The 24,326-nt window shown below is 40.0% G+C and overlaps 1 protein-coding gene across 2 annotated transcripts; it reads left to right on the top strand.

Moving 5' to 3' along the window:
* The first annotated feature begins 1,311 nt into the window (after positions 1-1,311).
* On the top strand, positions 1,312-21,565 carry slc12a8 (solute carrier family 12 member 8). Of its 2 annotated transcripts, XM_074659649.1 has the most exons (15): positions 1,312-1,520; positions 2,147-2,221; positions 2,372-2,515; positions 3,009-3,155; positions 4,821-5,012; positions 5,118-5,349; positions 12,333-12,446; positions 12,675-12,762; positions 13,379-13,466; positions 15,820-15,966; positions 18,218-18,851; positions 18,956-19,053; positions 19,149-19,266; positions 20,803-20,863; positions 21,138-21,565. In XM_074659649.1, the coding sequence occupies exons 3-15, from the start codon at positions 2,378-2,380 to the stop codon at positions 21,304-21,306; spliced, it is 2,226 nt and encodes a 741-aa protein (XP_074515750.1). In that variant the 5' UTR covers positions 1,312-1,520; positions 2,147-2,221; positions 2,372-2,377; the 3' UTR covers positions 21,307-21,565. The 2 variants fall into 2 exon arrangements, with proteins under 2 accessions (XP_074515750.1, XP_074515749.1); XM_074659648.1 differs by lacking the exon at positions 2,147-2,221 and having other exon boundaries at positions 1,313-1,520.
* The last annotated feature ends 2,761 nt before the right edge of the window (positions 21,566-24,326 follow it).

Here is a 24,326-nt window from a genome sequence, read left to right as displayed (position 1 = left end):
TTTGACCTTGAATTGTTTTTGATATGCAAAGGCCATTCAGGATGCTATTTACTGTACATTGCATTCATAATTGGTCTGGGGCAACAATTATTTTTATTATCAATTTATCAATTTTATTTATTTATTTTTGCGTGCAGTATAAATGTGTAATTTTTGCCTATTCTAAAAATAGTGTGTTTGAATATTTCTGCATACTGGGGTCCCTAAACAGTCTTGGAATTACATAAATTGGATATGACTGTAAAGCAAAAGAAACTTGACCTCACTATATAATATGACCTGTGGTGACCTCTAGGATAATCACAGCCTCGTAAAACGTTACAACCACAAACAAGAGACCTAGGGCATTGTGGCTTTCCTTAGTACATTGACAATAAAGGGGTTTCTGAGCAGTTTCCAGAACAGAATTGCTCACCATCTAATCCCCATGAAAAATTAAATTCTTGCAGAAATCTCAAAATGTCTAAAGTTTTTTAAACCAAATCACAGCACGGATTTTTCTATAGTGTTCCTCAAGGTCTTGGTGACTTAATGTGGTATTATGGAGGGATTATTGATCATTTTCTTTTATCAATTATCGAGTGGTAAAAAAAAATGGTTAAATTTAGCTGCAAATCTTTGTAACAAATGGTATCAACCCAAAACTTGCTGCAGCAATTTATGAGACATAATAGAGCATCGGGGTGGTCATCATATCCTTCTATCATAATGTTCTAAGCTCTCAAACACTTTAACAATTTATTTTAAATAATTAATGCATGTTTATTTCTGATTTATGACTAAAACAACTTGACACACAGTGCTGAGCTGCATCTCAAATTAATCTTCAGGTTCCTTTCAGATGATGTACACAATTTCTATTTGACATCTACTGTTGACATGCTATATCCCCCTAAAGACCCCCTGTACCCCCCTAAAATAGACAAAAATGGGTCTATTGTGGGTCTCAGAGGGTTAGTAAAATCCCCAGGTTTGCTGCCTGATACATCCAAAGACTTTTTCTGATGTGTTAAATCACCTAACATACACTCAGGATTTTTTTGTATAGGCCTATTTGTTATTTCTGACTGTAGACTGGCAGAAATAGTCAGAAACATGCCTATAAATGGCTCAAAACATAATCTCCTTTCCCAAAAACTGGAGTCCAAATCATGTTTTAGGAAATAATCTCACAAAATAAAAAGATAAGGAAGTTTTGTGGTACGTGCATTTTCCAGCTGTAATCATTAGTCAACATACTGAAGGGCTTGCCAAAACTAACACAGGATCCTGATGCAAAGCAGCAACACACCCTGATAGGTCGGTTGGCTAACAGTTAACTAAAGTTAAGACCTGCAGGCTGCTGCTGACGTTTTAATAACACATGGTGTTTACAGCAGGAGGAGCTGGAAGTCCTGTTCTTACTGACTGGAGTCATATATCTGAGGAAAAATGAACTGATTTCTGATTTTCTTGTTTTGGTAGCTGATTATTCCTCTTTTTATTTCCTCAGCATGGAATGATATGGGACTCTGTACAAGGTAAGTGCAGCTAACTGGAGTTTAGCCTAGATGCTTCATGAATGGAGACAGCATCTATTTAAAATGTGTTAACTCTTATTTAAAATATTTGCCTTGTAAAATGTTATTTTTTAAGACCTTTCTGAATGCATATACTGTAGGTGCTCCTCAATATGGCACATAAAGCCCACCAACAAGCACCTATTTTGTTGGACTTTTTGTTGCACTCTCCTGCCACAAACTTTACTTTTTTGGCAATTCAGGGGGGAAAAAATAAAAATTGAAATACAATTGTATTTAATTAAGATGCCGAATTGCTTATTGCCTCATTTAAGAGCTAATTCCAGTAACTCTGAGGATTTACTGGAGCTTATTTCACTTTTGCTACCAGGAAACAGAAAATTGACAAGTTTGTTCATTAGGTTTGGTTTGGATGCTCTCTGCTCAACAGTCTACAAATTGTGTGCCTAAACAGTTGATTTATAGCTCAACATTGAGGTAAAACTGTAGTTAAAAAAATCTGTTCACCACTGTTTAATGCTAATTAAACCTTCCATTATTCTATTAGACTGATTTATTGTTTTAGCCAGCTGTTAAGTTAAATACAGTAGTAGCCTGGCTGGTTTCATTATTTGACGTCTATCCAGGGTCAGTGTTGGGAGCGCGCCCTGCTACATCCGGGTGTCCTTGCTCTGCACCTGTTTGCTGTTTAACCAGGATAGGTGGGGACCAATACTGGCTCATCTATCTTCACTTATGTGGTCACTAATGCATTCAAGCCTTAAGCTGAATTTCCTCATGTTTGTTGTTTTACATTATGTTTAACCTAGAGCAAACAGACACACCTGTGTTGCAACTGTTTACACTTGCAGGTTGTAATGGAAACCGAGCCAATGGGCTGGACTGTGCACACCTGTGACCAGGAGGGAAACGGTGCAGGACTGCTGAAGGAGGGAGTCCCTGATATTACCAGCACAAACACACACGTCCATGATCTGTTTCACGAAGATGCACAGGTATGGTCCTCAAAATGAATATGGTAATGACTTCTTCTTGTTGAAATATTTAAATCAGCCAGTTCTTTTTTATTTTGTATTGTTATTTAACCTTTATTTAACCAGGTTAGTCCCATTGAGATTAAGAACCTCTTTTCCAAGGGAGACCTGGCCAAGACGGTCAGCAGCAAGAACACAAAGTTGCAGACACAGACACAAATAGAGATAAAATACAATTCACAAACACTGAAAGCACTAAAATGTGCATTAAAAGAGAACTATCTAAAGACAAATGGGGGGACAAAAAGGAACTTTTCTGGGAGTCAGAAACATTGACATTGACATGCCATAGATTCTGCTTCTAAAGCCTTCATTTTACATTTAAAAATATTTAATGATACCAGCTCCTTGATTTTTTTAGGTCATTTTGGAGCAAATTCCAGGCTGAGGGTGCAGAATATGCAGAACCCCAATTTTTGTCCGAGCTCTTTGACTGTTGTGTGTCTTTGGTCAGGGCCTCCAGCAGTCCAGCCAGCCGTGGTGGAGGATCAAACTGTTTGTGTGGGAGCCGGTGCTCTTCGGCACCTGGGATGGAGTTTTCACCACCTGCATGATCAACATCTTCGGGGTGGTGCTATTCCTACGTACCGGCTACCTGGTGGTTAGTATACACTGTGTTGCTCTCTCTTCCTCTATTTCCCTTACTTCCCTTTCTCTGGTACAGGTGTGTCACTAATTATGGCTTTATCTAGTATTGAAGCTGTAAAAAAATCTTTGGCCTAAGGTTCAATTGACTTTGTTTAAATGTGAATTGATCATATGTTGGACATTTTGTCAATTGGAGCAACCCCAGCACCCACAATTTCCTTCTCTTACTCTGAATATCATCTTCTGAAAACAACAAAGAATCTGCCCCAAGATTAAACTATTCAATGTGCTCTTATTTTGATGGTCTTCCTAAATTGATTACCCCCACTAATAGAGATTTGTTTTAAATAATTGCTTTCCTACACTGAAAGGACTGTATGTTGTGTATATTTTCACTTTTACCATATCTAGCCTCATGCCTGGTTGTTGCTGCGTGCTTCACACAATCTCTGTCGATTTTTTGATTTTTAGCTGCAGGCATCATTAAGCATGTGTCACCCTGTCAGTCGATCACAACCACTTTAATGTGCATGTGTCATCACAGGACACGACTACAAAGACCCTGTGATCTTAATTGCTACATTCGTTTGGGTTCAACTTGACAGCTAAAACACAGTTTGCCGTGTGGGAGACAGGGTTTCTTGAGCAAGAGTGAGATGCGTCTTATCGTGAATTACTTGATTCGTTATTGTGCAAAAGTAAAGATTGAATGTTTCCCCTGGTTTAATGGGCCTGATTTCACCAGAAGGTCTTCCAAACATGTACACCGTTTCTCATCCTTAGTTTCCCTGAATACTGAAGCTGAAATCAGATTATGGGGACTTGAAGCAGCAAATAGAGCGAGAAAGTAAAAATTCCATTTTTGCCATGTTTTTAGTAATAAATTGTTCTATAAATCAGGTTATGAATGATATATGAACAAACTCCTCTGTCAAAACTTTCAGAATATAGATAGGAATGAAACAGGAAAGTTTGGTGGAGGTAAGAGCTACTAAAGTGGAGATTTCTGGCTCGGAGAAAAAACAAACAAACAATCTTTAAAGATATGTATAGTAATATTTCATGCATTTTGCAAGACACTACAGGTGAATATGGTAAAAGATTTAACTAACAGATATCCCTTGAAACTTCCCCAGTTGATTACTTACATTAAAACATTTTTTTGTATTACTGAAATTTTATGTTTAAATATGCTAATTATGCATTATCTAATGCTTACTTTTGGTGAATTTAGGATAAATCTACAGAAGCAAATCGACAAAGTCTAGTAAAATAAACACCTAAATGTGTTTTTTAGATGTTTCCTTTTCTCTAGTCTGAAAGAAGACATGTTATGGAAGCAAAATCTCAAAATTGACCAGTGCATGAAAAACAATGTTTTTGCCTGGGGGGTCTCCCCTTAAGATACTGAGACAAATGAAGAAAATAAAAATGTGCAGACACATAAAAAGAATAAATGTTGGAAAAAAGATACAAGCATGTACACAGGATGGACAAAGTGTGCAGTGAATTACATACAAAGCATATAAGCAGTATAGAAAGTCTAGGCGTGCAGATACAGCATAGTACAAGCTTTACATCATTATAAAATGTTCAATTTACAGCTGTAGATGAGTTACATACTGTCAATGTACACATACTTACATTTAGTGTCATCTTGCCTCCCATCATCCTCCAGGGAAACACGGGCGTGCTGCTCGGGATGTTCCTGGTGTCGATGGTTGTGCTGGTTGCCTTAGTGACGGTGATGTCGGGGATCGGAGTGAGTGAGCACTGCGGTGTTGGGAGTGGAGGAATCTACTCCATGATCTCCACCGTCCTGGGCAGCAGGGTCGGGGGCACCGTGGGCCTCCTGTATGTGTTTGGACAGGTGAGTAACTAATCTCCACACTTTCACTTTGCCTTGAGTGGCTGTTTTTGAAGGATGATCCACACATTTCCTTTACTTATGTTGTCTCCCCTCTCCTGCTTGCAGTGCGTAGCTGGAGCCATGTACATCACCGGTTTCTCTGAGTCGGTGGCAGAGCTGCTGGGTCTACAGAGCCAGTGGGCGGTGCGCGGCATGTCGGCGGCGGTGCTGCTGGCACTGCTTGGAATCAACCTGGCCGGCGTCAAGTGGATCGTCCGACTCCAGCTGCTGCTGCTGGCCGTGCTCGCCGTCTCCACGCTGGACTTTGTCATCGGCACCTTCACGCACCTTGACCCAGGTAGGGCTGGGGGTCATGAATATACTGTAGATAGAACAGGGATCATGGGAAGGTTTAAATCAGTATTGATGTTTTGTGTCTTCTGGGTATTTTGAGCCAAAATAATCATCACATTAATCAGAGTTTCAACAGAAAAATAAGTGAACATCCCTCAATCATCAACTGAGTGAGTAGCCAAACCATCAAGAATACCATTTAAACAAAATCACTACAACAGTTACTGTATAAGAGGATCCTGCTAAAGGTGTTTACAGTGTATATGTGTGTGTGAGAGAGTTGGATGGACAGCTGTGGGGAAGGGACAGATGTGGAGATGGATGGTACGGGTCTTCAGTTTGTGTTTTCTCCAGTTTTGTAGAGGTCAGATCATCCCACCATTAAGCGGTCAGGATGGAGGATGTAGAGGGTTGGCATGTTGTAGCAGCACATCACCGGGGGAAAAACACACAGAGAAACAACTTCATCACAACCGACTATTTGACTTGTCGAACACAGGTGTAACTAATAAGTAAATTGCTGCAGTAACTGTTGAACCCAAACCCTCCTTAACTTTATTAGTCCCACCTCTCCTAACAAGTCTAAATGTCTGCTGTAGAAAAGGGGAATGAGCTGGATTGTTTAGGGAACGCTAATGAAACAAGAGTGATCTGATGATAGTAAGGCTATCAACTGGTGGATGTTGTTGTTTTGACAGGGGAGAAAAGAAAAGCAGCATAAACATAAGTATGAAATATGAAAAAAGCACATCTTGCTCTTTCTGAGTTCTGAGTTAATGTAGCAAAAGAGCCTTGTGTGTTTTGTTACTCAGTAACTCATGAGAAATGTTATTATGTAGGTTGTGTTCAAAATAAAGTAAAATTCATCTTAGCTCCTTTTGTTTCTAGTTTCCACAGCATTATTACTGATTGGTAAAAATGCAGTTATGTTGTGATTTGGGATATACTGATTGAATGCTGTGATCTGTTGAGGCCAGTAGATGGAGCTGTAGCATCACTTATTATTGTCAGTGTTGGTTTTATACTCTACTGATCTACTAGATCCCTGCAGTTAACTTCTTCATGAGGCTGGTGTCTGAGTAACAAACGTTTTGGCACAAATTTTACCCGTTTTTGTCAGTTAACCTGTTTTTCTCCAGTGATAAGTTTCTTTGCCCTCAGTGGCTCGTTGGTTTAGTTAGAAACTTCTGTGATGTGCTGTTTTCTTGTGGCTTGAACCAAGTTTAGTGTGTTTATTGAGAAGATTTTTTTCTTTTCTTTTCTTTTTTCTTTTGTGGTGAGGAAACGTTGCCTTTTTTTGACTAGATTGTATTCTTTTGCTGGCCGTCAGGAAGTCCTTCCCCACATTTCCTGTTCTCACTGATTATCAACGTCCTGTCCAGTGGTTCCAGGAGGCAAAAAGCCAGTCTTTATGGGAATAGGACATTATAGGCACAAAAAAGTCACTATACTTTACATAAACACAGAAAAACAATATACATACAGTATATATTATAGTGAACTGTCCTTTTTGCTTTATTTCCCAGCAAACCAAAAGGAACTCGTTATACTTGTCCAAGATTAAGCTTTACAACTTCTCATACCCCAGTTAAAAATAAAAACAACAGACTCTAATCCCACCCCTAACCTGTACTTGTCCACCACTCTCAACCTCCAGCCTTCTTCATATTACAGCAAAGCACAGGCTAGTTTGCAGCTCTGAGGAATTGTGGGAGAACCACCCATAATGGCTACTCCAGGTTTTTCCAATTAAGAGCTTCTGTGTGTGTTGTGGTGACCTCATGGTTGGCAGAGGACCAGCAGGTCCACTAGTTTGTTGAAGCAGCCCAGATTAGCCTGCACTCAGTGAACGCTGGCCCGAGGCACATCCTGAAGGAAAGGAGCCACCGCCAAAATCACGTGGTCACAGTTTGATAACACGTCCCCTATGTGCACTCTCAGACACCATGGTACATCACTGCCATAGCTACGGTACGGCCAAGTGACATATTATATGAAAACTATAATGGGATATTGGCTTGTTGTATGTATGCCTGGCAAATATTGGTGTTTAAAGCAAAACAGGACATCGAATTGTCGATCTGAAATGGAGTTAGAGATGAATGATTAACCAATTAATCAATTAATGGTTTCATGTGTTTTTCAAGCAAAAAGGCTAAACGTTCTGTGGTTCCAGCTTTTCCTGTTTGTCTTTGTTTTATACCATTGTAAACTGAATATCTTTCGGGTGTTGGGGTTGAGTCAGACAAAAGTAAGATGTTTGAAGATTCATCCCACACTCATTCCCAGGGTGTCAAATATCAACGCTTTCGTCACAGTTATCGGCATGTGATACCGCCGCACAAGGCACCTTTCAGCGCCTGTATGAAACGCACTGGTCTTTCCATTAACTATAATGAAAACCCATCCGCAGCAACAGTAATTGCTTAAAGAAAGTGCGTCGGACGTGTGGTGACGTAGTTTAAAGAGCGAATAGACACTCACAGGGCTGGCCAGAGGGAAGGTGGATGGGTCCAACAAACACAAGATTTTCATCCAGGAGTGTGTTAGGTTTCACTTTCACGTTAAAATCAGCTGTTCGTTATAAATTATAGTTTTATTTTCACTTTGCAAATGTAGTTTTAAGCCCAAACATGTAATTTTTTCCTAAACCTAACAAAGTGGTTTTGTTGCCTAAACCTAAAATGACGCCAAGGGGCTAATCATCTAGTAGACATCTACTTTATTCTATCAATATACACTCTTGGCCACTGTCTTAATGTCTACAATATGATGCTGACAATAGAGCTGCAACGAATAATTGATTAGTTGTCAACCATTAAATCAATTGGCAACTATTTTGATAAGTGATTGATCTGTTTGAGTAATTTTTTAAGAAAAAAAAGTCAAAATTCTCTGATTCCAGCTTCTTAAATGTGAATATTTTCTAGTTTATTTACTCCTCTATGACAGTAAACTGAATAACTTTGAGTTCTTTCAGTCATTTTGTAGACCAAACAACTAATTGATTAATTGAGAAAATAACTGACAGATTAATCAACAATGAAAATAATCATTAGTTGCAGCCCTAGCTGACAGCCCTGTGTTATTATCATGAGTAGAAGGGTTTAGGTGTGTTATTACGTACATGACCCTTCACCTGTAGACTGACCTGGCTTCCTCATTTCCACAGCCTCAAGGATCTGTTAAGTGACTTATGATGACAAGTCCTTCCTGCAGTAATGTGACAGGTATAATTTTAAAAGCATGTAAGACAGCTCAGAATAGTGCTGTGTCATCCCTGATGGGAGGACAATTCATGTCTTTGTTCAGTAAATTATTTAGTTTGGTCAGTAACACTGCCAACATATTGTCTCTGCAGCCAAACAATTCAACCGCAAAACCTTCTGATTGTGCTCTGATGAAATACAATCTGATGCTTTAACTCAGAGTCCCTTTAGTTGAAGCCTATTCCCCTCACAACAGGAAGCCATAATGTGCTGCTTGGGTCTGGGGTTTAGGGTGTTAACCAGACTCACCCACATTTTTGGAAAATGACAAAGAGAGAAGGCCGGAACTGAGATCTGAGGGCTGCTGCTACTCCAGAGACCGCTACATCATCCCTCCCTGTGATCCGCTCTATAATATATAGTTCTCAATCATCCCAATGGGACCTGCCCCACCTCTGTAACACCACAGCCTGCCCTGTTGAACATGCAGCAGCAGTTCATACTGGTTAGTGTGGGAGAGTGAGAGGTCAGTCGGACGGGAGGGGAGAGGCCTCAGACGCTCATGTAATCTGACTATACATTCCAGTGTGTATCAGAGGAATGCTGAGTTCAGAGAGGAGCCCCACTCTGCCGATACACTTGTTCTTCACACAATATAATGCTGAATGTTTTCACTACAGCTTTACCGCGAATGAAGGCATCAACCAATCACGTTGTGCAGATCGGGTTGAGTTGGGTTAAGAAGGATTATAAAACATGGAGGTTCCGTAGTTCCAACCAAGATGGCAAACTTCATTATTCCTTTCAACCTTGACAAAGGCAGCGCAGACCAGATTCACTCCTTCCGTTCTTACCTTTTTACCTATTTTGCATTTTTGTGTTGTTTATTTGTTACGCCCCCCGGTGTGTAAAGGCCTTTATGCTGTTGTAGTATGTAGGCTAGTTGAAAACCATGTCAAAATAGAGAGTTAAGGAATCGCATACTGATATACTTTGGGTTCTCATTTTACAGTTAATGTTAAACGCTCGTGATGACGTCATTACGTTACGTTATATTCGGTACAAAATGTGGTGACAACATGCGGTGGCGCCAGAGTTTTTCCCCGTAATGGCTGCGGGAGATCGTTGTTTGCATGATCTTGTTTAAATAGATGTCAAATAAAGACCTTTTCAGCTAGAGCATTCATTCTTTTTGCAGCGGAAAGCTAAGGCTTCTGTCTTTTATGTCATTGCATTGTATGCTTGTCATGACATCGTTATGCTACGTTACGACATCTTATGAAAAAACTTCTTTTTTTTTATTTATGACACAATTTCGATACTTTTGACAATTATTATGGAGGTGGTCAATTATTACCTGGTCACCCCTTGGCAGCACCACTGCTCAGTGAGGCTGTACTTAGGCAAAACTGTGCTTTGAGCTACATGCTAACATCTGCATACTTGCATGCCCATAATGACACCACTTTTAACATTCAGATGTTTAGCAGGTATAATGTTTGTTTCATCAAATGACCATAAACTGACTGACATACAAAAATATATTTCTGGGTCACAGTGCAAAATGTAAGGAAGCTGCCATCTGTAATCTGCTGTGTGCACTGTACTTGAAGGCAACTTGGGCCCAACAGCAAATGTGTTACCTTGGGGCTCCCAATCTGACCATGCCTTTATATAGGAACATGGTATGAAGAACGTGAATATGCAGTTTCACCAGAAAATGGAAAACTTGCACAAAATATCTACTTGAAAGACATAATTGTTTGCCGTTTTTGTCCACAGTACTTTGGATCAAACACTCTGGCAGTGTATCCATGCAATGAATTTGTTTTCATAGAAATAGTTTTCTAACACTCAATTGAACACTGTGAGAGAGTCCGGTTGGAGTCATGGTTGGATGCTGGAGTGTATGTTGTAATATGGGTGTGGAGCCCACGGTGCAGACATGGACACTGACTGTTAGATTCTGATTGTTTGGACAGAGGGCGTCCTCACAGGGTCACGGAGTGAACGAGAGTTTGAGTACCTAATCCCATTTGATGTCAGTTTTTATTTATCTCCTGAAGAACATGTGCATTTGGAGTAACTAGTCTATCCAGCCCTTACGGTTTTGGCTTTTGTCTAAAACAAAAGGAAAAAAATGGCATTCTCTCTCTCTCTCTCTTTTCTCTCACTCTCTGTCTCCCTCTCTCGCTCACTCTCATTCTTTCTCTCAAACTTGGAAGCTGCTGAGCTTCTGAAAAGGGTGGTGACTTCCTTTTGGATAAACATGTCATTAATCTGAGAGAACACATTCTTTCCCATCGCAAGATAACCAAGGGGGAAATGTCCGGTGTTGTAACATAGGCCTGCCCTTCAGACTGTGTGGTTCAAATGGCCCCCACCAATGCAGAACAATCTCTCCTCCTGCACGCTCAACAAACAGACCTAGACTCAACTGACCTGTCCTGACTTTAGACTGCATACTGAATAAAGTGTCTCTCACTTTTATTGTTATTTATTGTGATTTTAAAAACTCTCTAATTGCAGTCATGAAATCCCAGGTCAGGTAGTGCTGTAATAAATCTGGACGAATTTAAAAAGTTTAATAAGAATATTATTTTGTCCACCAGCCTCCTTTAGTCCTGTACCAAGTATGAAACCTATAATTATTGCTGATAAAATGCAATATTGTTCAAACCTACAGTATGTTATATATTGTTTTAAACACCTGGTGTCTGGTACTGTAGGTCTTTCCTTGGAAAATCCTCTGGAGCAGACGTGATGTGTTTACATATCCAGTCAGTCTCAACATCTCCAGGAAATGCAGTGCAAAAACTCAACAATAATCATCTAGGAAGAAAGAAAATGAAAACACCACAGTAATGAGAACTTTTACATCACAGTTAAATCATACTATAGCTGCAGGTAGCTGTACAGCAACCAGCCTGCAGTTTAACACTGTAGTCATTGGGGGAAAGTTGATTTCAAAGTTTTGCTTTTTCAGAATTTATTGTTAGAAAAACAAATCTAAAGCAATTCCATCTTATATGGGCATTATTTGGGATGAGACATGCCTCTGCGCCGGCAATAGCCGTGGCCCTGAGGCATTATGTTTTCGGGTTATCCGTCCATGCTCCCGTCCGTCCCATTCTCGTGATAGCTCAGGAAGCCCTGGAGAGAATTTCTACAAATTTGGCACAAACGTCCACTTGGACTCGAGGATGAACTGATTAGATTTTGGAGGTCAAAAGGTCACTGTGAACTCACAAGACATGTTTTTGGCCATAGCTCAAGAATTCATATGCTAATTATGACAATTTCACAGACATGTGTAATAGGATAAATGATGAAGTGATGACATTTTGGACAGACGTGGATGCAAACTGCAACAGAACTGGTTGGCGGAGGCATACAGCCGCAGGGCGGTAATTTTAGTTATTCATAAAAAAGGTATTTTTTGTCAAATAATACAAATTTGAGGACATTATTGAAAAATTTAAATAATCACAATCTGGATAACAGAAAAAACAAACACACTTAAATGGCAAAATGTTTCTTGATCTATAAAACACTTTTCATTCCCATTGCCCAGTTAATTTCAAGATCAAGAAAGATCGTATAGATCATCAAATCCATGTCATTCAAGTTATTTAACATAACACAATGTCTTCTGTCAGGCATTTGACAGGTTTGCATTATTGATACGTTGGACTGTTTACTCAGTGAAGACATGCTGGTGATCCTGGCATAAGGCTCAGATCTGACGTGCTTGTGTTGTTGTTGTTTCGTCTCTCAGAGCACGGTTTCATTGGTTATTCAGCCGGGTTGCTCAGCAGCAACACGATGCCAGATTACACCCCAGGAGAAAACTTCTTCACGGTCTTTGGGGTCTTCTTCCCTGCTGCTACGGGTGAGCTGGCCCCATCATCTCTTTTTTATCTAATATTGTGTGAAAAAAACATACAGTTTGCATAGCACATGTACAGTATGAATTAGGAATACCTCATGGTATCTGCCCTTTTAAGTTTAACTGTCTTCTTGCAGCTACATGCAGGGTAAAAATACATTTTGCATTGTACAGTATGTTGTGTACATTTTTGTGGTTTGTTTATGCATATGTATGTATGTGTGTGTGTAGGGGTTATGGCAGGCTTCAACATGAGCTCAGACCTTCAGCGGCCTGAACACAACATCCCTGTGGGAACGCTGGCAGCTGTCTTCACCTCGTATGACGACACCCCCAACACACACACACACACACACACACACACACACACACACACACACACACACACACAACAATATATTGTAAAATAAGAAAACATCGCATGGAAACGCTACACAATTAAGTGCGCAAGACCACAACTAATTTAAAAGTTTAGAGACTGACCTGCAGTGAAAGTAATTACACTGTAAGAAATGAAGACCAAGGCTGTAAAAGTACACAGACGGAAATACTGTGGAATCATACAGCCTGAGAAAAATGTTAAGTTGTTGTACCAACATGTCAGAAAATAATTTTATCTTACAAATTTCTAATCAACTACACGTCATGCTACAAGGATCTTTTTAAAATATATAACTGCGGAGTCTCTCCCTCAAGGTATGAATCATCCAAAATCGCACTTTCCAAATGTTTTGATTATACTTTGTGGTGCTCTCAGATCACTTTTGTGGTGTCTCTTATCAAAAGGGCAACCTTTTCCCACCTTCATTGGAGAGAACAAACAAACCCATATTCCCAGCATGTCACTTGTGGAGCTGTGATGACACAATTTTCCTATTAATTGTGGGAAAGCAGCAGTTAATAATCCCGTGTGTCGTACTGTTGGTGACCCGCAGGTGGTTCCTGTATCTGGTCTTTGTCTTCCTTCTCGGGGCCATCTGCACCAGAGAAGCTCTGCGCTATGACTTCTTGATAGCAGAAAAGGTAAACTCCCCCCTCTGTTTCCATCCTGCCCTGTTAGAGAGAGGCTTTCTCAACAGAATGGCTGGGGCAAGGGGATTCCCCATGATGCCTCACTTTGTTGATGTGGTGTGGTTAGTTCAGGTTCTGACTGTATGGACGTTTCACTCAAATATTACTTATAAATTATAGAAAACTACTGTGTCTGTCCCAATACCCACACTAGCCGTCTTAAACAGTTAAGTGCACTTTTACACTCTGCCAGGTAGAACACACAGTCCACTTAATCCTCACTTGATGTGCACTTTTCCCAATATAGCTTTGAAGCGTTATTCAGAACCAAGTGTATCCCACATGCATCAGGATGTATAGCTCCACGGCAGTCCAGCTGTTGGTGGTAGAGAGCCAAGAGAGGCTGGTTTTAGGACCGATAATAATCAACAGACATGAAAAAATTTAAGTTTATGACATTTTGAATTCAGCAAGAATATTATTATTTTACGTCCAAGCACTACAAAGTTATTGCTCCACAGGTGTTATCACGTAAAATGAACATCTGTTCTTCTTGATTGGACCGATAAGAATAATATCACATATCTGGCTTTGTCAAGATAAATATTAAATATGGTATCCTTTAAGTCTCTCAGTAGACCTATGTGCTTTATTAATCATATTATTCCTCTGCACATTTTTTTTTTTAATAGTACATGGTTGATCCTGCTTATTTTGTCTGAGCTGGTTTGTGTCCTGTACTGTTACTTGTATGTTGCAAGTTCCATTGAGCTCTGATAAACTTCCACACTCTTGCGGTCTTAACGGGCACTTGTGCATTGTGGTAATAACAGGAAATACGGATTTGACTACTTGCAAATACCGTAAGTGTGTGTATTGGAATAGACCGACTATTTCAGTACAGGGATCTTGGTCAGACAAATAATTTTCTGTTCTGCTTTTTATAAACCTTTCTCACCAATGCATTGGTATTTTATTTGCAGGTACTGTATGCAAAGATATTTGTTTAATTCTTACCAAGTAAATTGTGACAGCCGAAGTGTATACAGTAGACAGTCTTATCCCGCTTCACCAGCAGTCTGTGTGTATTCAGATCTGTAACTGTCGACAAATGCTATGGGTTTGGATAGATCACTGATTTTACTTTTCAATCATAAATTGACTGTGTGTCACACTGATTATGGCGAGCTTACAGAATGTTATTCACATGTGTAAATTGGGATAGCTGTACCCCAAACGCACAAAAGTTTAGCATTTTATTTCTTAATATGACATGTTTCAGCACACAAGCCTTCTTTATTTTGACTATAACTTAAATATTGTGAAGTCTAATATTTGAAAAAGCATGCAAAAGAATTCTAAGTTTCTTTAATTTGATAGACACTCAAGGCTTATTATTAGGATACACTTTAAAAGTCTTAGTGAGTATCACAGAGTCTACACAAAAATGTATGCAATCAGACACTGCTATAATCTGATCATTAGCATCAGGGCAATTAAAGACCTCCATTACCATGCAGTCGAAACATCCCTGCAGAGCCATTATGCTGTCGTTGTTCCACACTTCCACGCGGCCCTTATCTGAGGCTTCTCCCTCTCCAGCAGCCTCTGGTTGACAGGGCGGAGATAGACCACACTGTGGTCAGACGTCCCTAGCGATGGGAGTGGGGATGCAGTGTAGGCGTCTTTGACAGTCCCATAACACATGTCTAAAATCGTATTATGTCAAGCGTGAAATGCAGCAGAGCAGCCACAGAGCTCTGGAAACAAATACTCGTAAATCATTTCAGTAGCTTTAATTAATTTCTCCTACTCTCTTGCATATATGTATCCTACTGTGAGGGTCGTCTGTTGAACACTTGACTTAAACAGATCATGCTGCAACAGTCTCACACGCTGTCTATATTACATGTCTTTTGAATGGAGGTTTGACATTTGACTTCTGAATTCTGGGCGTCATTGAGCCTGGGTTTGCTCTCCATATGGACAACTGATGTTAGGAAGACCGGGCCTCATGAGTTTAGTTTGTGCAGAGTAGAGTGAAGGTTCAATTCATGCACATACAACAGCACAAAGACTGTTCACAGCTTTGTAATGTGCCATAAAAAAGTGGGCGTAAGTGTTGGGCTGTGGGGAAGAGCAGATCAATGAGATGTCTTGATGCAGCTAAACTCTCTGCCAGTTGTTTTGCTTTAACCAATTACTGACTCTTTTATAAGATCCTTGACTTCTTCATCAGTGGTTTCGTCCTCATTGTTTTCATAAGGGGCTGGCTGCAGCGGAACTGAACAGGGTGTAGCTGTTGTGAGCTCTCAACCCCACCCCATCCTCTTCCACCCTCTGTTTGTTTTCCTTCTTCCTCCAGGTCTCCTTGGTGGGCTTCCTCTTTCTGCTGGGCCTCTACATCTCGTCCCTGGCTTCCTGCATGGGCGGCCTGTACGGAGCACCCAGGATCCTCCAGTGCATCGCCCAGGAGAGGGTCATCCCCGCTCTGGCCTTCCTGGGAAGAGGGGTGGGTGGATGAATGGATGGATGGATGGAGTCAGGAAGGGAGGCAACAGTATACTGAAAAATATTAGCTAGAGTCACCATGATGTAAAAGCAGATTATGTAGTGAGGGTGTGTGTTTATGTACCAGGGAGTTCACTTATATGCATGATTAAACAATATAATTTAATTATCAAAGTTCATTTATTGATCCACTTAACTGGCTTTTTGCCGAGCCTTCAGTGATATTGTGTCAAAGTTTGATGCTCAACTTTTAAGCCAACATGGATAAGAAAGTACTTTGGATGAAATCATAAACAGCGACTGAGCTCACATGTCAACAAATCTGTCTCCGTGACAACTGAGCAAACTGCTTCTATTGATAACACTGTCAAACCACTGTGAACCCGTCAAAAAGCTCAGTGAAACGCTCAAATTATAATTTGTCTCCCCGCTAACACTAGGCTAAGACATACACGTTAGTAATTAATGCTGACTGTCAGAAGATTTGTTCCTAACGAACTACTCATTCATAACATAATCATTCATGAATTGAGCTAAAATAAAATAAATGACCGCATCACTCACTATGACTTCACTCTGGACTTGTATATAAAAAGTGCATCCATGAAACAAACAGTAAAATTCCCCAGTAACTAAAATACATCTTTAAATAATTGCTTTAAATAATCACTGAACTATTAGGTAAATCATATTAGCATAGAGTCAAGTACACTACTTAAGTACAAATTTTTGGTATTGAGTATTTTCTTCTCATGCCACTTTATACTTCTATTTTACTACAATTCAAAGTGAAATATTTTAAGAGTACTTCCTTCACGACTGCTAATAAGTGTGTGTAGTGTGGACGTGCAGGAGGTGTGGTGGGTGAACTCAACAGGAAACAGTGACAGGACTGCCTAACTATAGAGTGCAGACTCTATAGAAGTGAGTGGACTGACTCCATTACAGCGAGAGTTTTGACTCACTGCTGCTACACAACCACACACACACAGAGTCACGTTGACACCCTGACCCCGTCCACCCCCAGTTTTCCTCAGACTTCCCTGGGTGGCAGCGGTGTCTGACCTCTCTCAGCGGGCTGGAATGAGGCCCTAGACATCTTGGCCCAAATCAAAGCATCAGAACAAACGCAGGAAGGGCGACGGGCAGGGCCCCGCTCCGCTGTGTGCTCTGGAGGCCCGCCAGGCACACAGCAGCGCTCCTTAAACTCTGTCATAGGACCTGGGAGGTGAAAGCAAGCTGGTTAACAAACCAATGCTAACTTTCTACTGGTTTGGTTTCATATTACTTAAATATGACTTTAAGTTCAGATCCATGTCATCATTCCCTGTAGGAGTCTGTTTCTCCTTTGGTGTCCATAAGTGACAGTTTTATTTGGACTAAAGGTTGAAGGTTTCAAAGCTACAAAATCTCAGTCAGGAGGAACGCACTGTGTGGATTTACGGACATTAGGCATGTGCACTTTTACATTGCGTCACTGTCCTGTGAAACCCATCTATCTCCAAAACATCAACTTTAAAGGAACAGTGTGTAACATTTAGGGGGATCTATTGGCAGGAATTGAATATAATATTAATGAGTATGTTTTCTTTAGTGCATAATCACCTGATAATAAGAATCGTTGTGTTTTTGTTACCTTAGAATGAGCCGTTTATATCTACATACGGAGCGGGTCGTCTGTTCACGGAGCTGGTTCACGGGGAAACCTCTGTTGGTCTTGAGGAGCTGCAGCATTTATTTCTGCATGAACTGCAACTTCCACTGTACATTCACTTGATATTCTCAAAGCTAAACTAACTCTGTCTTCACATTCGCCGCCACTCTCTCTCTCTCTTTTGCTTCACAACTCACTTCCCACATACTCCCAATGACCTACGCTACTCTTACAACAGCTCTAGAGAGGGCCATTCACTTTTTCACGTCGGCCACCGTAGTTCTTCTACACGCTTGGCACACAGTCTGCAGCCTCACCGCCAGATGTTACACACCGTACCTTTGATTAAAAACGGGTCTGATTTCAGCATTGTGACAATGCATTTTTTTCCGATAATCCAATGGCTTTTTAAATGGTCGATTTAGCCTCAGAATATAATGGTTCATTTACCTATGTAAGCATATTTTCTCAACCCATAAAGGAACACTTAATCCTTAATTTTATCAGAAAAATTAAAAATCACCAGTTTTGGTTATTTAGGTTCTTTATTAGACAGTAATGCCTTTCCATATTGTGCCACTCTCTTCCTCTCTAACAGAAAGGCCCAAACAAGACTCCTGTAGCAGCCATCTGTCTGACAAGTCTGCTGACTTTGGCCTTCATTTTCATCGGTCAGGTCAACGTGCTGGCCCCCATCGTCTCCATAAACTTCATGCTCACCTACAGCATCATCGACTACTCCTACTTCAGCGTGGCCATGACCTTTCAGCTGCAGACTAAAGAGAAGAAGGACACCTTCGTCACGGCCAAAAGAAACCAGCGTGGGTCCACCAGGCAGAGCTCCAGGCCTCTGATCGAGGCCGCTCTCCCGAGCTACGGTAGTGGAGGTGAGAGTCCGCAGGGTAAAGGCACTCTGTTGGAGTTCACCAAGGACATGGACCAGATCTTTCCCCCCGTGTCAAATGTTGATGCCGGGGCTGAGAAGACCTCCTCCAAGGGCAAAAAGGCTAACGTCACTACTAAGCAGATGCTGATGGACAGCTTTGGCTTGGACCTAAACAGCAACATGTCCACAGAAGAGAGAGGAGAGGAGATGAGTTCAGCTCCACCACATGAGGAAGCTGAGGTGCAGTGTGGTGGAGGTGTGGAGCCCATGTGTGGAGGAGAACACCAAGTGAAAACACACCATGCTGAACAGGATTCATCTGCTGACCCTCCCAATCACAGCACAGGTGATCAGGTCTAACTATCAAACACTAGATGAGACAGGAGTAGAGATCATAGAAGTTAGTTGTACCTGATTTTTAGTAACCTGACCCTTTATTAAATCGTTCAGGTGCTGGAGGTAAAGCGGAGCTACAGAGCTTTGAAATCAAACCCATACAGGACTCACCGTATGCAAAGTTCTGCAACCACTGGGCTGCTCTTATCGGGGTAGGCTACACATTTCATTACATTTAATTTATTTTTGTTCTAATAGTTTCGGATAGTATTTACAGAATTTAATGAATATGTCATTTTTCTTTCAGGCATTGAGCTCCATATTGATTATGTTTGTTATTCAGTGGGTGTACGCCTTAGCAAACATAGTCTTTGCCTTGCTGCTCTTCTTCTACATCGGGAAAACAAGTCCTGGACTGCCTACAGGTGATTTCCATCAGTTCATTTCCTGTTAAAACACTTAAAACACTGTTAAAACACTTCATGTCAAGAAGTTAAAGCCTTTTGAATTGCGAAACTCTTTCATTGGTCTTGAATGGTTAATTTTAGGAGAGGTCATTGGGCAGCGAGTCTTGTGAGAATTTTTGTTTTCGCAATTTAGGGGTTACCTCAGCTTGGCTTCATGTTGAGGTTCGGTGACCAAATGTCCTGTCTTGGACAGGACAGTCCCACATAAAAAGCATTACAAATGAAAAATCCATTTTGATGAAATGCTGTAGTAACATAATGGTGGACAGTTTTCTGTGTCTTTCACACATATGTACCACCTGCACCGTGCAGCATTTTCCAGCTTGGTATGCCAAAGTGAACTTTGGACATAAGATGCATTTGTACAAAGCTTTTTGACACCACAGCCGGCATTGAGTTTAGCACATATAGCTAATGTTAGCTTACTTTTGTGGCCTATAATCCATATTTCCTAGGATGGACTGAATCAGACAATTTTGACTTTTTTTTTTTCTTAAAAAATTACTCAAACCGATTAATCAATTATTCGATTATCAAAATATTTGGCGATTAATTTAATAGTTGACAACTAATCGATTAATTGTTGCAGCTCTATTTATAACTGCAAAGTAGACTGTGTTGTGTAGGCTAGCATTTGTATTGAAATGAAAAATGGGACATGGCTTCATTGGCAATATAACCTCAGATAAGAAAAGCATTTTTGTAGAATTCTAACAGTTTTTGCTTTATGCTTTTTGCTTTATGCTTTTAATGAACATATTTCATCACACATTCTCTGTTTTAGATATTTACTTAAATGGTTTACTGTCATCTGAAAGGAGGAAACGTCTTGTTTATGCCCGCTGTGTTATTTTTGTAACACGTTTACAAGGTCATTCCATAAACTTGTGTAATTTTAGGCTTTTTACAACGGGAGTAGTCTGCAAGTTATGCCTTTTATATAAGCTGATTCCTTCCGGTATTTTTTTATTGTGTTATTAAGATCATTTAAATTATCACTTATAATGTCCAACAAAAGACCTCTTGATTTTCAGTAAGCATTTACATTTGGTCACCCCGTGCTCAGTTGTTATGCGACCTGGTAATGTACTCTGGCACATTTCAGGGAGTTTCACTTACGATCTTTTTTGCCTGGCAGGCTGGCAGCTGTTGTGGCTTATAGGATTTCTAGAATAGCTGGATGGGACACCAGCACCTGTGCATTAACCTCACCACAGCACAGCGTACAGCCTGAACAGTCTGACTCACCACATGTCTGAGCGCCAACTCTGCAAGTGTTAAACACTTGCCCCACAGGTGGTCGATGCCATGCTGTGTGTTTCTCACCGCACTGTAGCAGCAACTTCAAATACTGACGCAATGAAAAGGGTTTCCATAGTAAATTTAAACATATTCATATGATATTTTTGTGGTTTTATGTGGCTAGTATTGAAATTAACTAAATCATTGATCTCATTTCTCCAGATAACAGTTTGGATTTTGATTTATTTGCAGGTATCGCGGCTCGATTCAGCTTTTTCACGTGGCTCAAATCAACATTGAGTAGCATTTGCAGGTATTGTGTGGTTGTTATGGTACAAAATAATTAGCCAGGAATCACTTTATAAGAACGAGTGAGTGATGGATGAATAAGAGATTTCATGCATCATAGAAATGTCTGTCCAGATCATTGACAAAGCACAGACTGAAACTAAAGTAATTTTTTATACTTGTCGTAATCTATTAATTCTTGTATTACTAAGTCATAAAATGTAAGATAAGACATTTTATCTGTACATTTTTTTCAGTTATGTGGTAATTTCCCATGTCACTATTTCTGTGTCTTTCAGGAGGAAAGGACCTCCTCGGGATGAGATCGTAGTCACCCCCTCTCTGTCCACGGTCGGGCTGAAAACCAAGCAGCTGACGGAGGAAAATGCTGACTTTGCCTCTCGTCACCGCCATCACCATTCCTCTTTCATCTGGGCAGGCAAGATGGTGCAACCACCACTCCACTGACTGACTTAAACACTACCTCTGTGACATGTCATACAGCTGTCAGCCTGAAACCACACTCACTGCCTCAAACCGTGGCTCATGTTGCCCTGTGGGCCACATTCTGCACACATATTGTATTTAACAGAGACATTCAGTGGCTCAGTTCATGTTTCTTCCATAAAAGTAAAAAGTAAAAATAGCTTATTTTGTCTTAATATACTTTATGGGTTTAACTTTTGAAGTATCACAAAAGGTTTAATTAAATGTTAATTTACTTCTGCATGTGTACAGTTTATTGTTCATAGAACATTTTTCCCAGGTTGTTATTAGTTTGCTTTTCCAAGTTGTCAGTCACATTTCAGAGGTAGAGTATGCGTCCTGGCAGACCTGCAATAATTTAGAAATAACAAATGACAAAATTGTCATATTAATCAGTGAAGTCTGATTCAAAGACTGTGAAAATAAGACTCAGAAGAAATTCACACTTCACTTCTTTGAAAATGTTTTACAGGAAAATATAAAAACAAGATCAGGAGGTAAAATAAGCTTTTAGATCAAACTGGTTTAAAGAAATACAGTTAACAGTGTGTTATATGAATAATGCAGAAGTGGTCACTGAACTGTTGTTGACGATACATCAACAGCCTACTCCCAAGTTTCTTCTAAGAATGACTGATGTAGATATTGTGTTTTAATAAAAATACAACACACCCATCAGACCAATCTGAAATCGAAATGTTTAAATGCAGGACCACACCAGTGATGAAGGAAAATGTGCCATGTTTAAAGATGCAAGCTTAAAAGTGGGTTAAATCTAAACCAAAATGTGCTGTTAAATGTTTGAATGGATCATTGAACACCATCCATCATTGAAGTTTTCTCCATGAATGTGAACCACTCGAGTCTCTAATCACAGCCAGCATTCTATTGTCAGAGGTACATTTTTGATTGAGTATAAAGAGCCGATCAGCTAATAGCTCTCAGTTATACCAGAAGGAATAACAAGTGATTTTTTGTTTTGTTTTAAAACACAAGCTGACTATACTGTATGTCAGTAATACACAAGGTCATGTTATTTGGGTGAATTGTTTGTGTCGCTGTTCTAGCAGCTCAACATCAAAGCTGTGAAAACCACTTCCTCTCAGAATTTCATTATCAGAGCGGCAACCGGTAACCGGCACATCATCATCTGTAAAGATACTAGTACCTTGTTTCCTCCTCATCGACTGCTTTCCAAAAACTCGATCTGCAGCGAGACGATGGTTTGAGCATAACATTTCTCAGCAGTGGAGCTGCTTCTTACTTACCAGTCATTAAGGGTGGGCTGAAGAATGGGACCATGCACATTGTAAAACTTTAATATATGAATTTTAGTTCAATGATAAATTATTAACACAAATTTAGATAATACTATTTTGCCTGGAAAGCCTTAAGAGATTGCGGAATCAAATGTCATCCATCACTGACCTTTGCTTTTCTGTGTGTCTTTAGGTTTCTGTTGTTTGCTTAGATTGCAACTTATTTTGTCACCCTGCGAATTAAATTTCACAACCTTATATATTTAATTTGTCCTGATTGATCCCACCCAGAACACTATTTCCTCTAAGCAGTCTGGCTTCATGCAGCTAAAAGATAACCTTTTAACAGCAGGATTCACTAACGGACATGTGGGATGCTTTGCAGTTGAATGTGTTGGAGATGTATACCTTAAAACCGATTTATTGTTTCTCTGCATTAATTGATTGTTGCAGCCTCAATAATAATTGTTTTAATGACGCCTGGTTACCTAAATTCAAATATTTGCCTGCAGTCGGGGAAGTTCAGTGCTGTGTAACCAGAAAGAAACCAGAAACTAATTAATTTCTTGAGGTATTGCACCAGGATTTTCCGTCTCCATTACTTTTGCATAATAGCCTGTATCGTCCTGTATTATTCTATAATTACTAAACCCCTATTTGTCAAGGAGTATCAGCATTCAAAAGCTCACTCTGGCTGCTAGCATTGTGCCTTTTCAAACCCATTCCCACCAGGAAAACAAATACGTTTATAAATGATAAAACATTTATAGGTTGCAGTGGTGGAAGAGGTACTCAGATGATGTAAAAGTAGTAATACCACAGTGTAAAAATACTCTGCTACAAGTAATAGACCTGCATTCAAAATCTTACTCAAGTAAAAGTGTAAAAGTATCCGCATCAAAATATACTTTTAAGTACCAAAAGTAAAGGTACTCATGCTGCAGAATAATATGTAGGCTATTATATTATTGTATTATAGGTCTAATTAATGATGCATTAATGTGTTCACCACGTCAGTGTTGCATTTTAACTTTATATACTTACATACTAATAATTATATATTACTTAATAATAGGCTACACCTTAGTTTATTAGTTGATTTATATTTTATATTAAGAATCTCAATCTGCAAAGTAGCTAGTAACTAATGTCAAATAAATGTTGTGAAGTAAAATGTACAATATTTCCTCCTGAGATGTAGTGGAGTATAATGTTACATAAAATGGAAATACTTAAGTAAAGTACCTCAAAATTGTAGGTACGGTACTTGAGTAATGTACTCAGGTCCATTCCACCACTGAGGGGGTGTCATAATGAAGAGTTAAGTGTGTCATTACTGTGACTTTCTAGGTCTCTACCCAGTCAACATTTGTATGTGGGGCCCATGTGGGTATTAAATGGGCTGAAAAATGGGCCCTATATGGGATTGTCCATGGGTTCCATGTTGGCCCAATGTCAATTGCCCTTGTGGGTTTCATGCAGGAGTACACTGGGTGTTATATGGGCCCGATCTGGGCAACATACACAAGACCCGTCTCGGCCCCAGGTTTAAGTTCTATGTGGGTATTACATTGGTATTAAATGAGCCCATGCACTACTTTCCCATTAGTGACCCACCTAGAACCCACATGGGGAGCCTATGTGGGACCTACTTAGTTAACCCAAGTGGGCCCCAGATAAGATGCCCATTTTGGGCCCATATACCCACTTGGAACCCAGGTACCCCCAGCATTACCCATGTGG

Source organism: Sebastes fasciatus, chromosome 14 (assembly GCF_043250625.1).
Source record: "Sebastes fasciatus isolate fSebFas1 chromosome 14, fSebFas1.pri, whole genome shotgun sequence".
In the NCBI taxonomy this organism is placed as follows: domain Eukaryota; kingdom Metazoa; phylum Chordata; class Actinopteri; order Perciformes; family Sebastidae; genus Sebastes; species Sebastes fasciatus.
The sequence above is the reverse complement of the archived record's forward strand: the minus strand, read 5'-3'. Positions and strand labels throughout refer to the sequence as shown.

Bases quoted from the DNA above. Each gene is read 5' to 3' on its own strand.
- slc12a8 (XM_074659649.1), top strand. From the start codon at position 2,378: ATGGAAACCGAGCCAATGGGCTGGACTGTGCACACCTGTGACCAGGAG. The intron at 12,447-12,674 runs GTGAGCTGGCCC...GTGTGTGTGTAG, and splicing joins CTTCTTCCCTGCTGCTACGG to GGGTTATGGCAGGCTTCAAC. The intron at 20,864-21,137 runs GTATTGTGTGGT...TGTGTCTTTCAG, and splicing joins ACATTGAGTAGCATTTGCAG to GAGGAAAGGACCTCCTCGGG.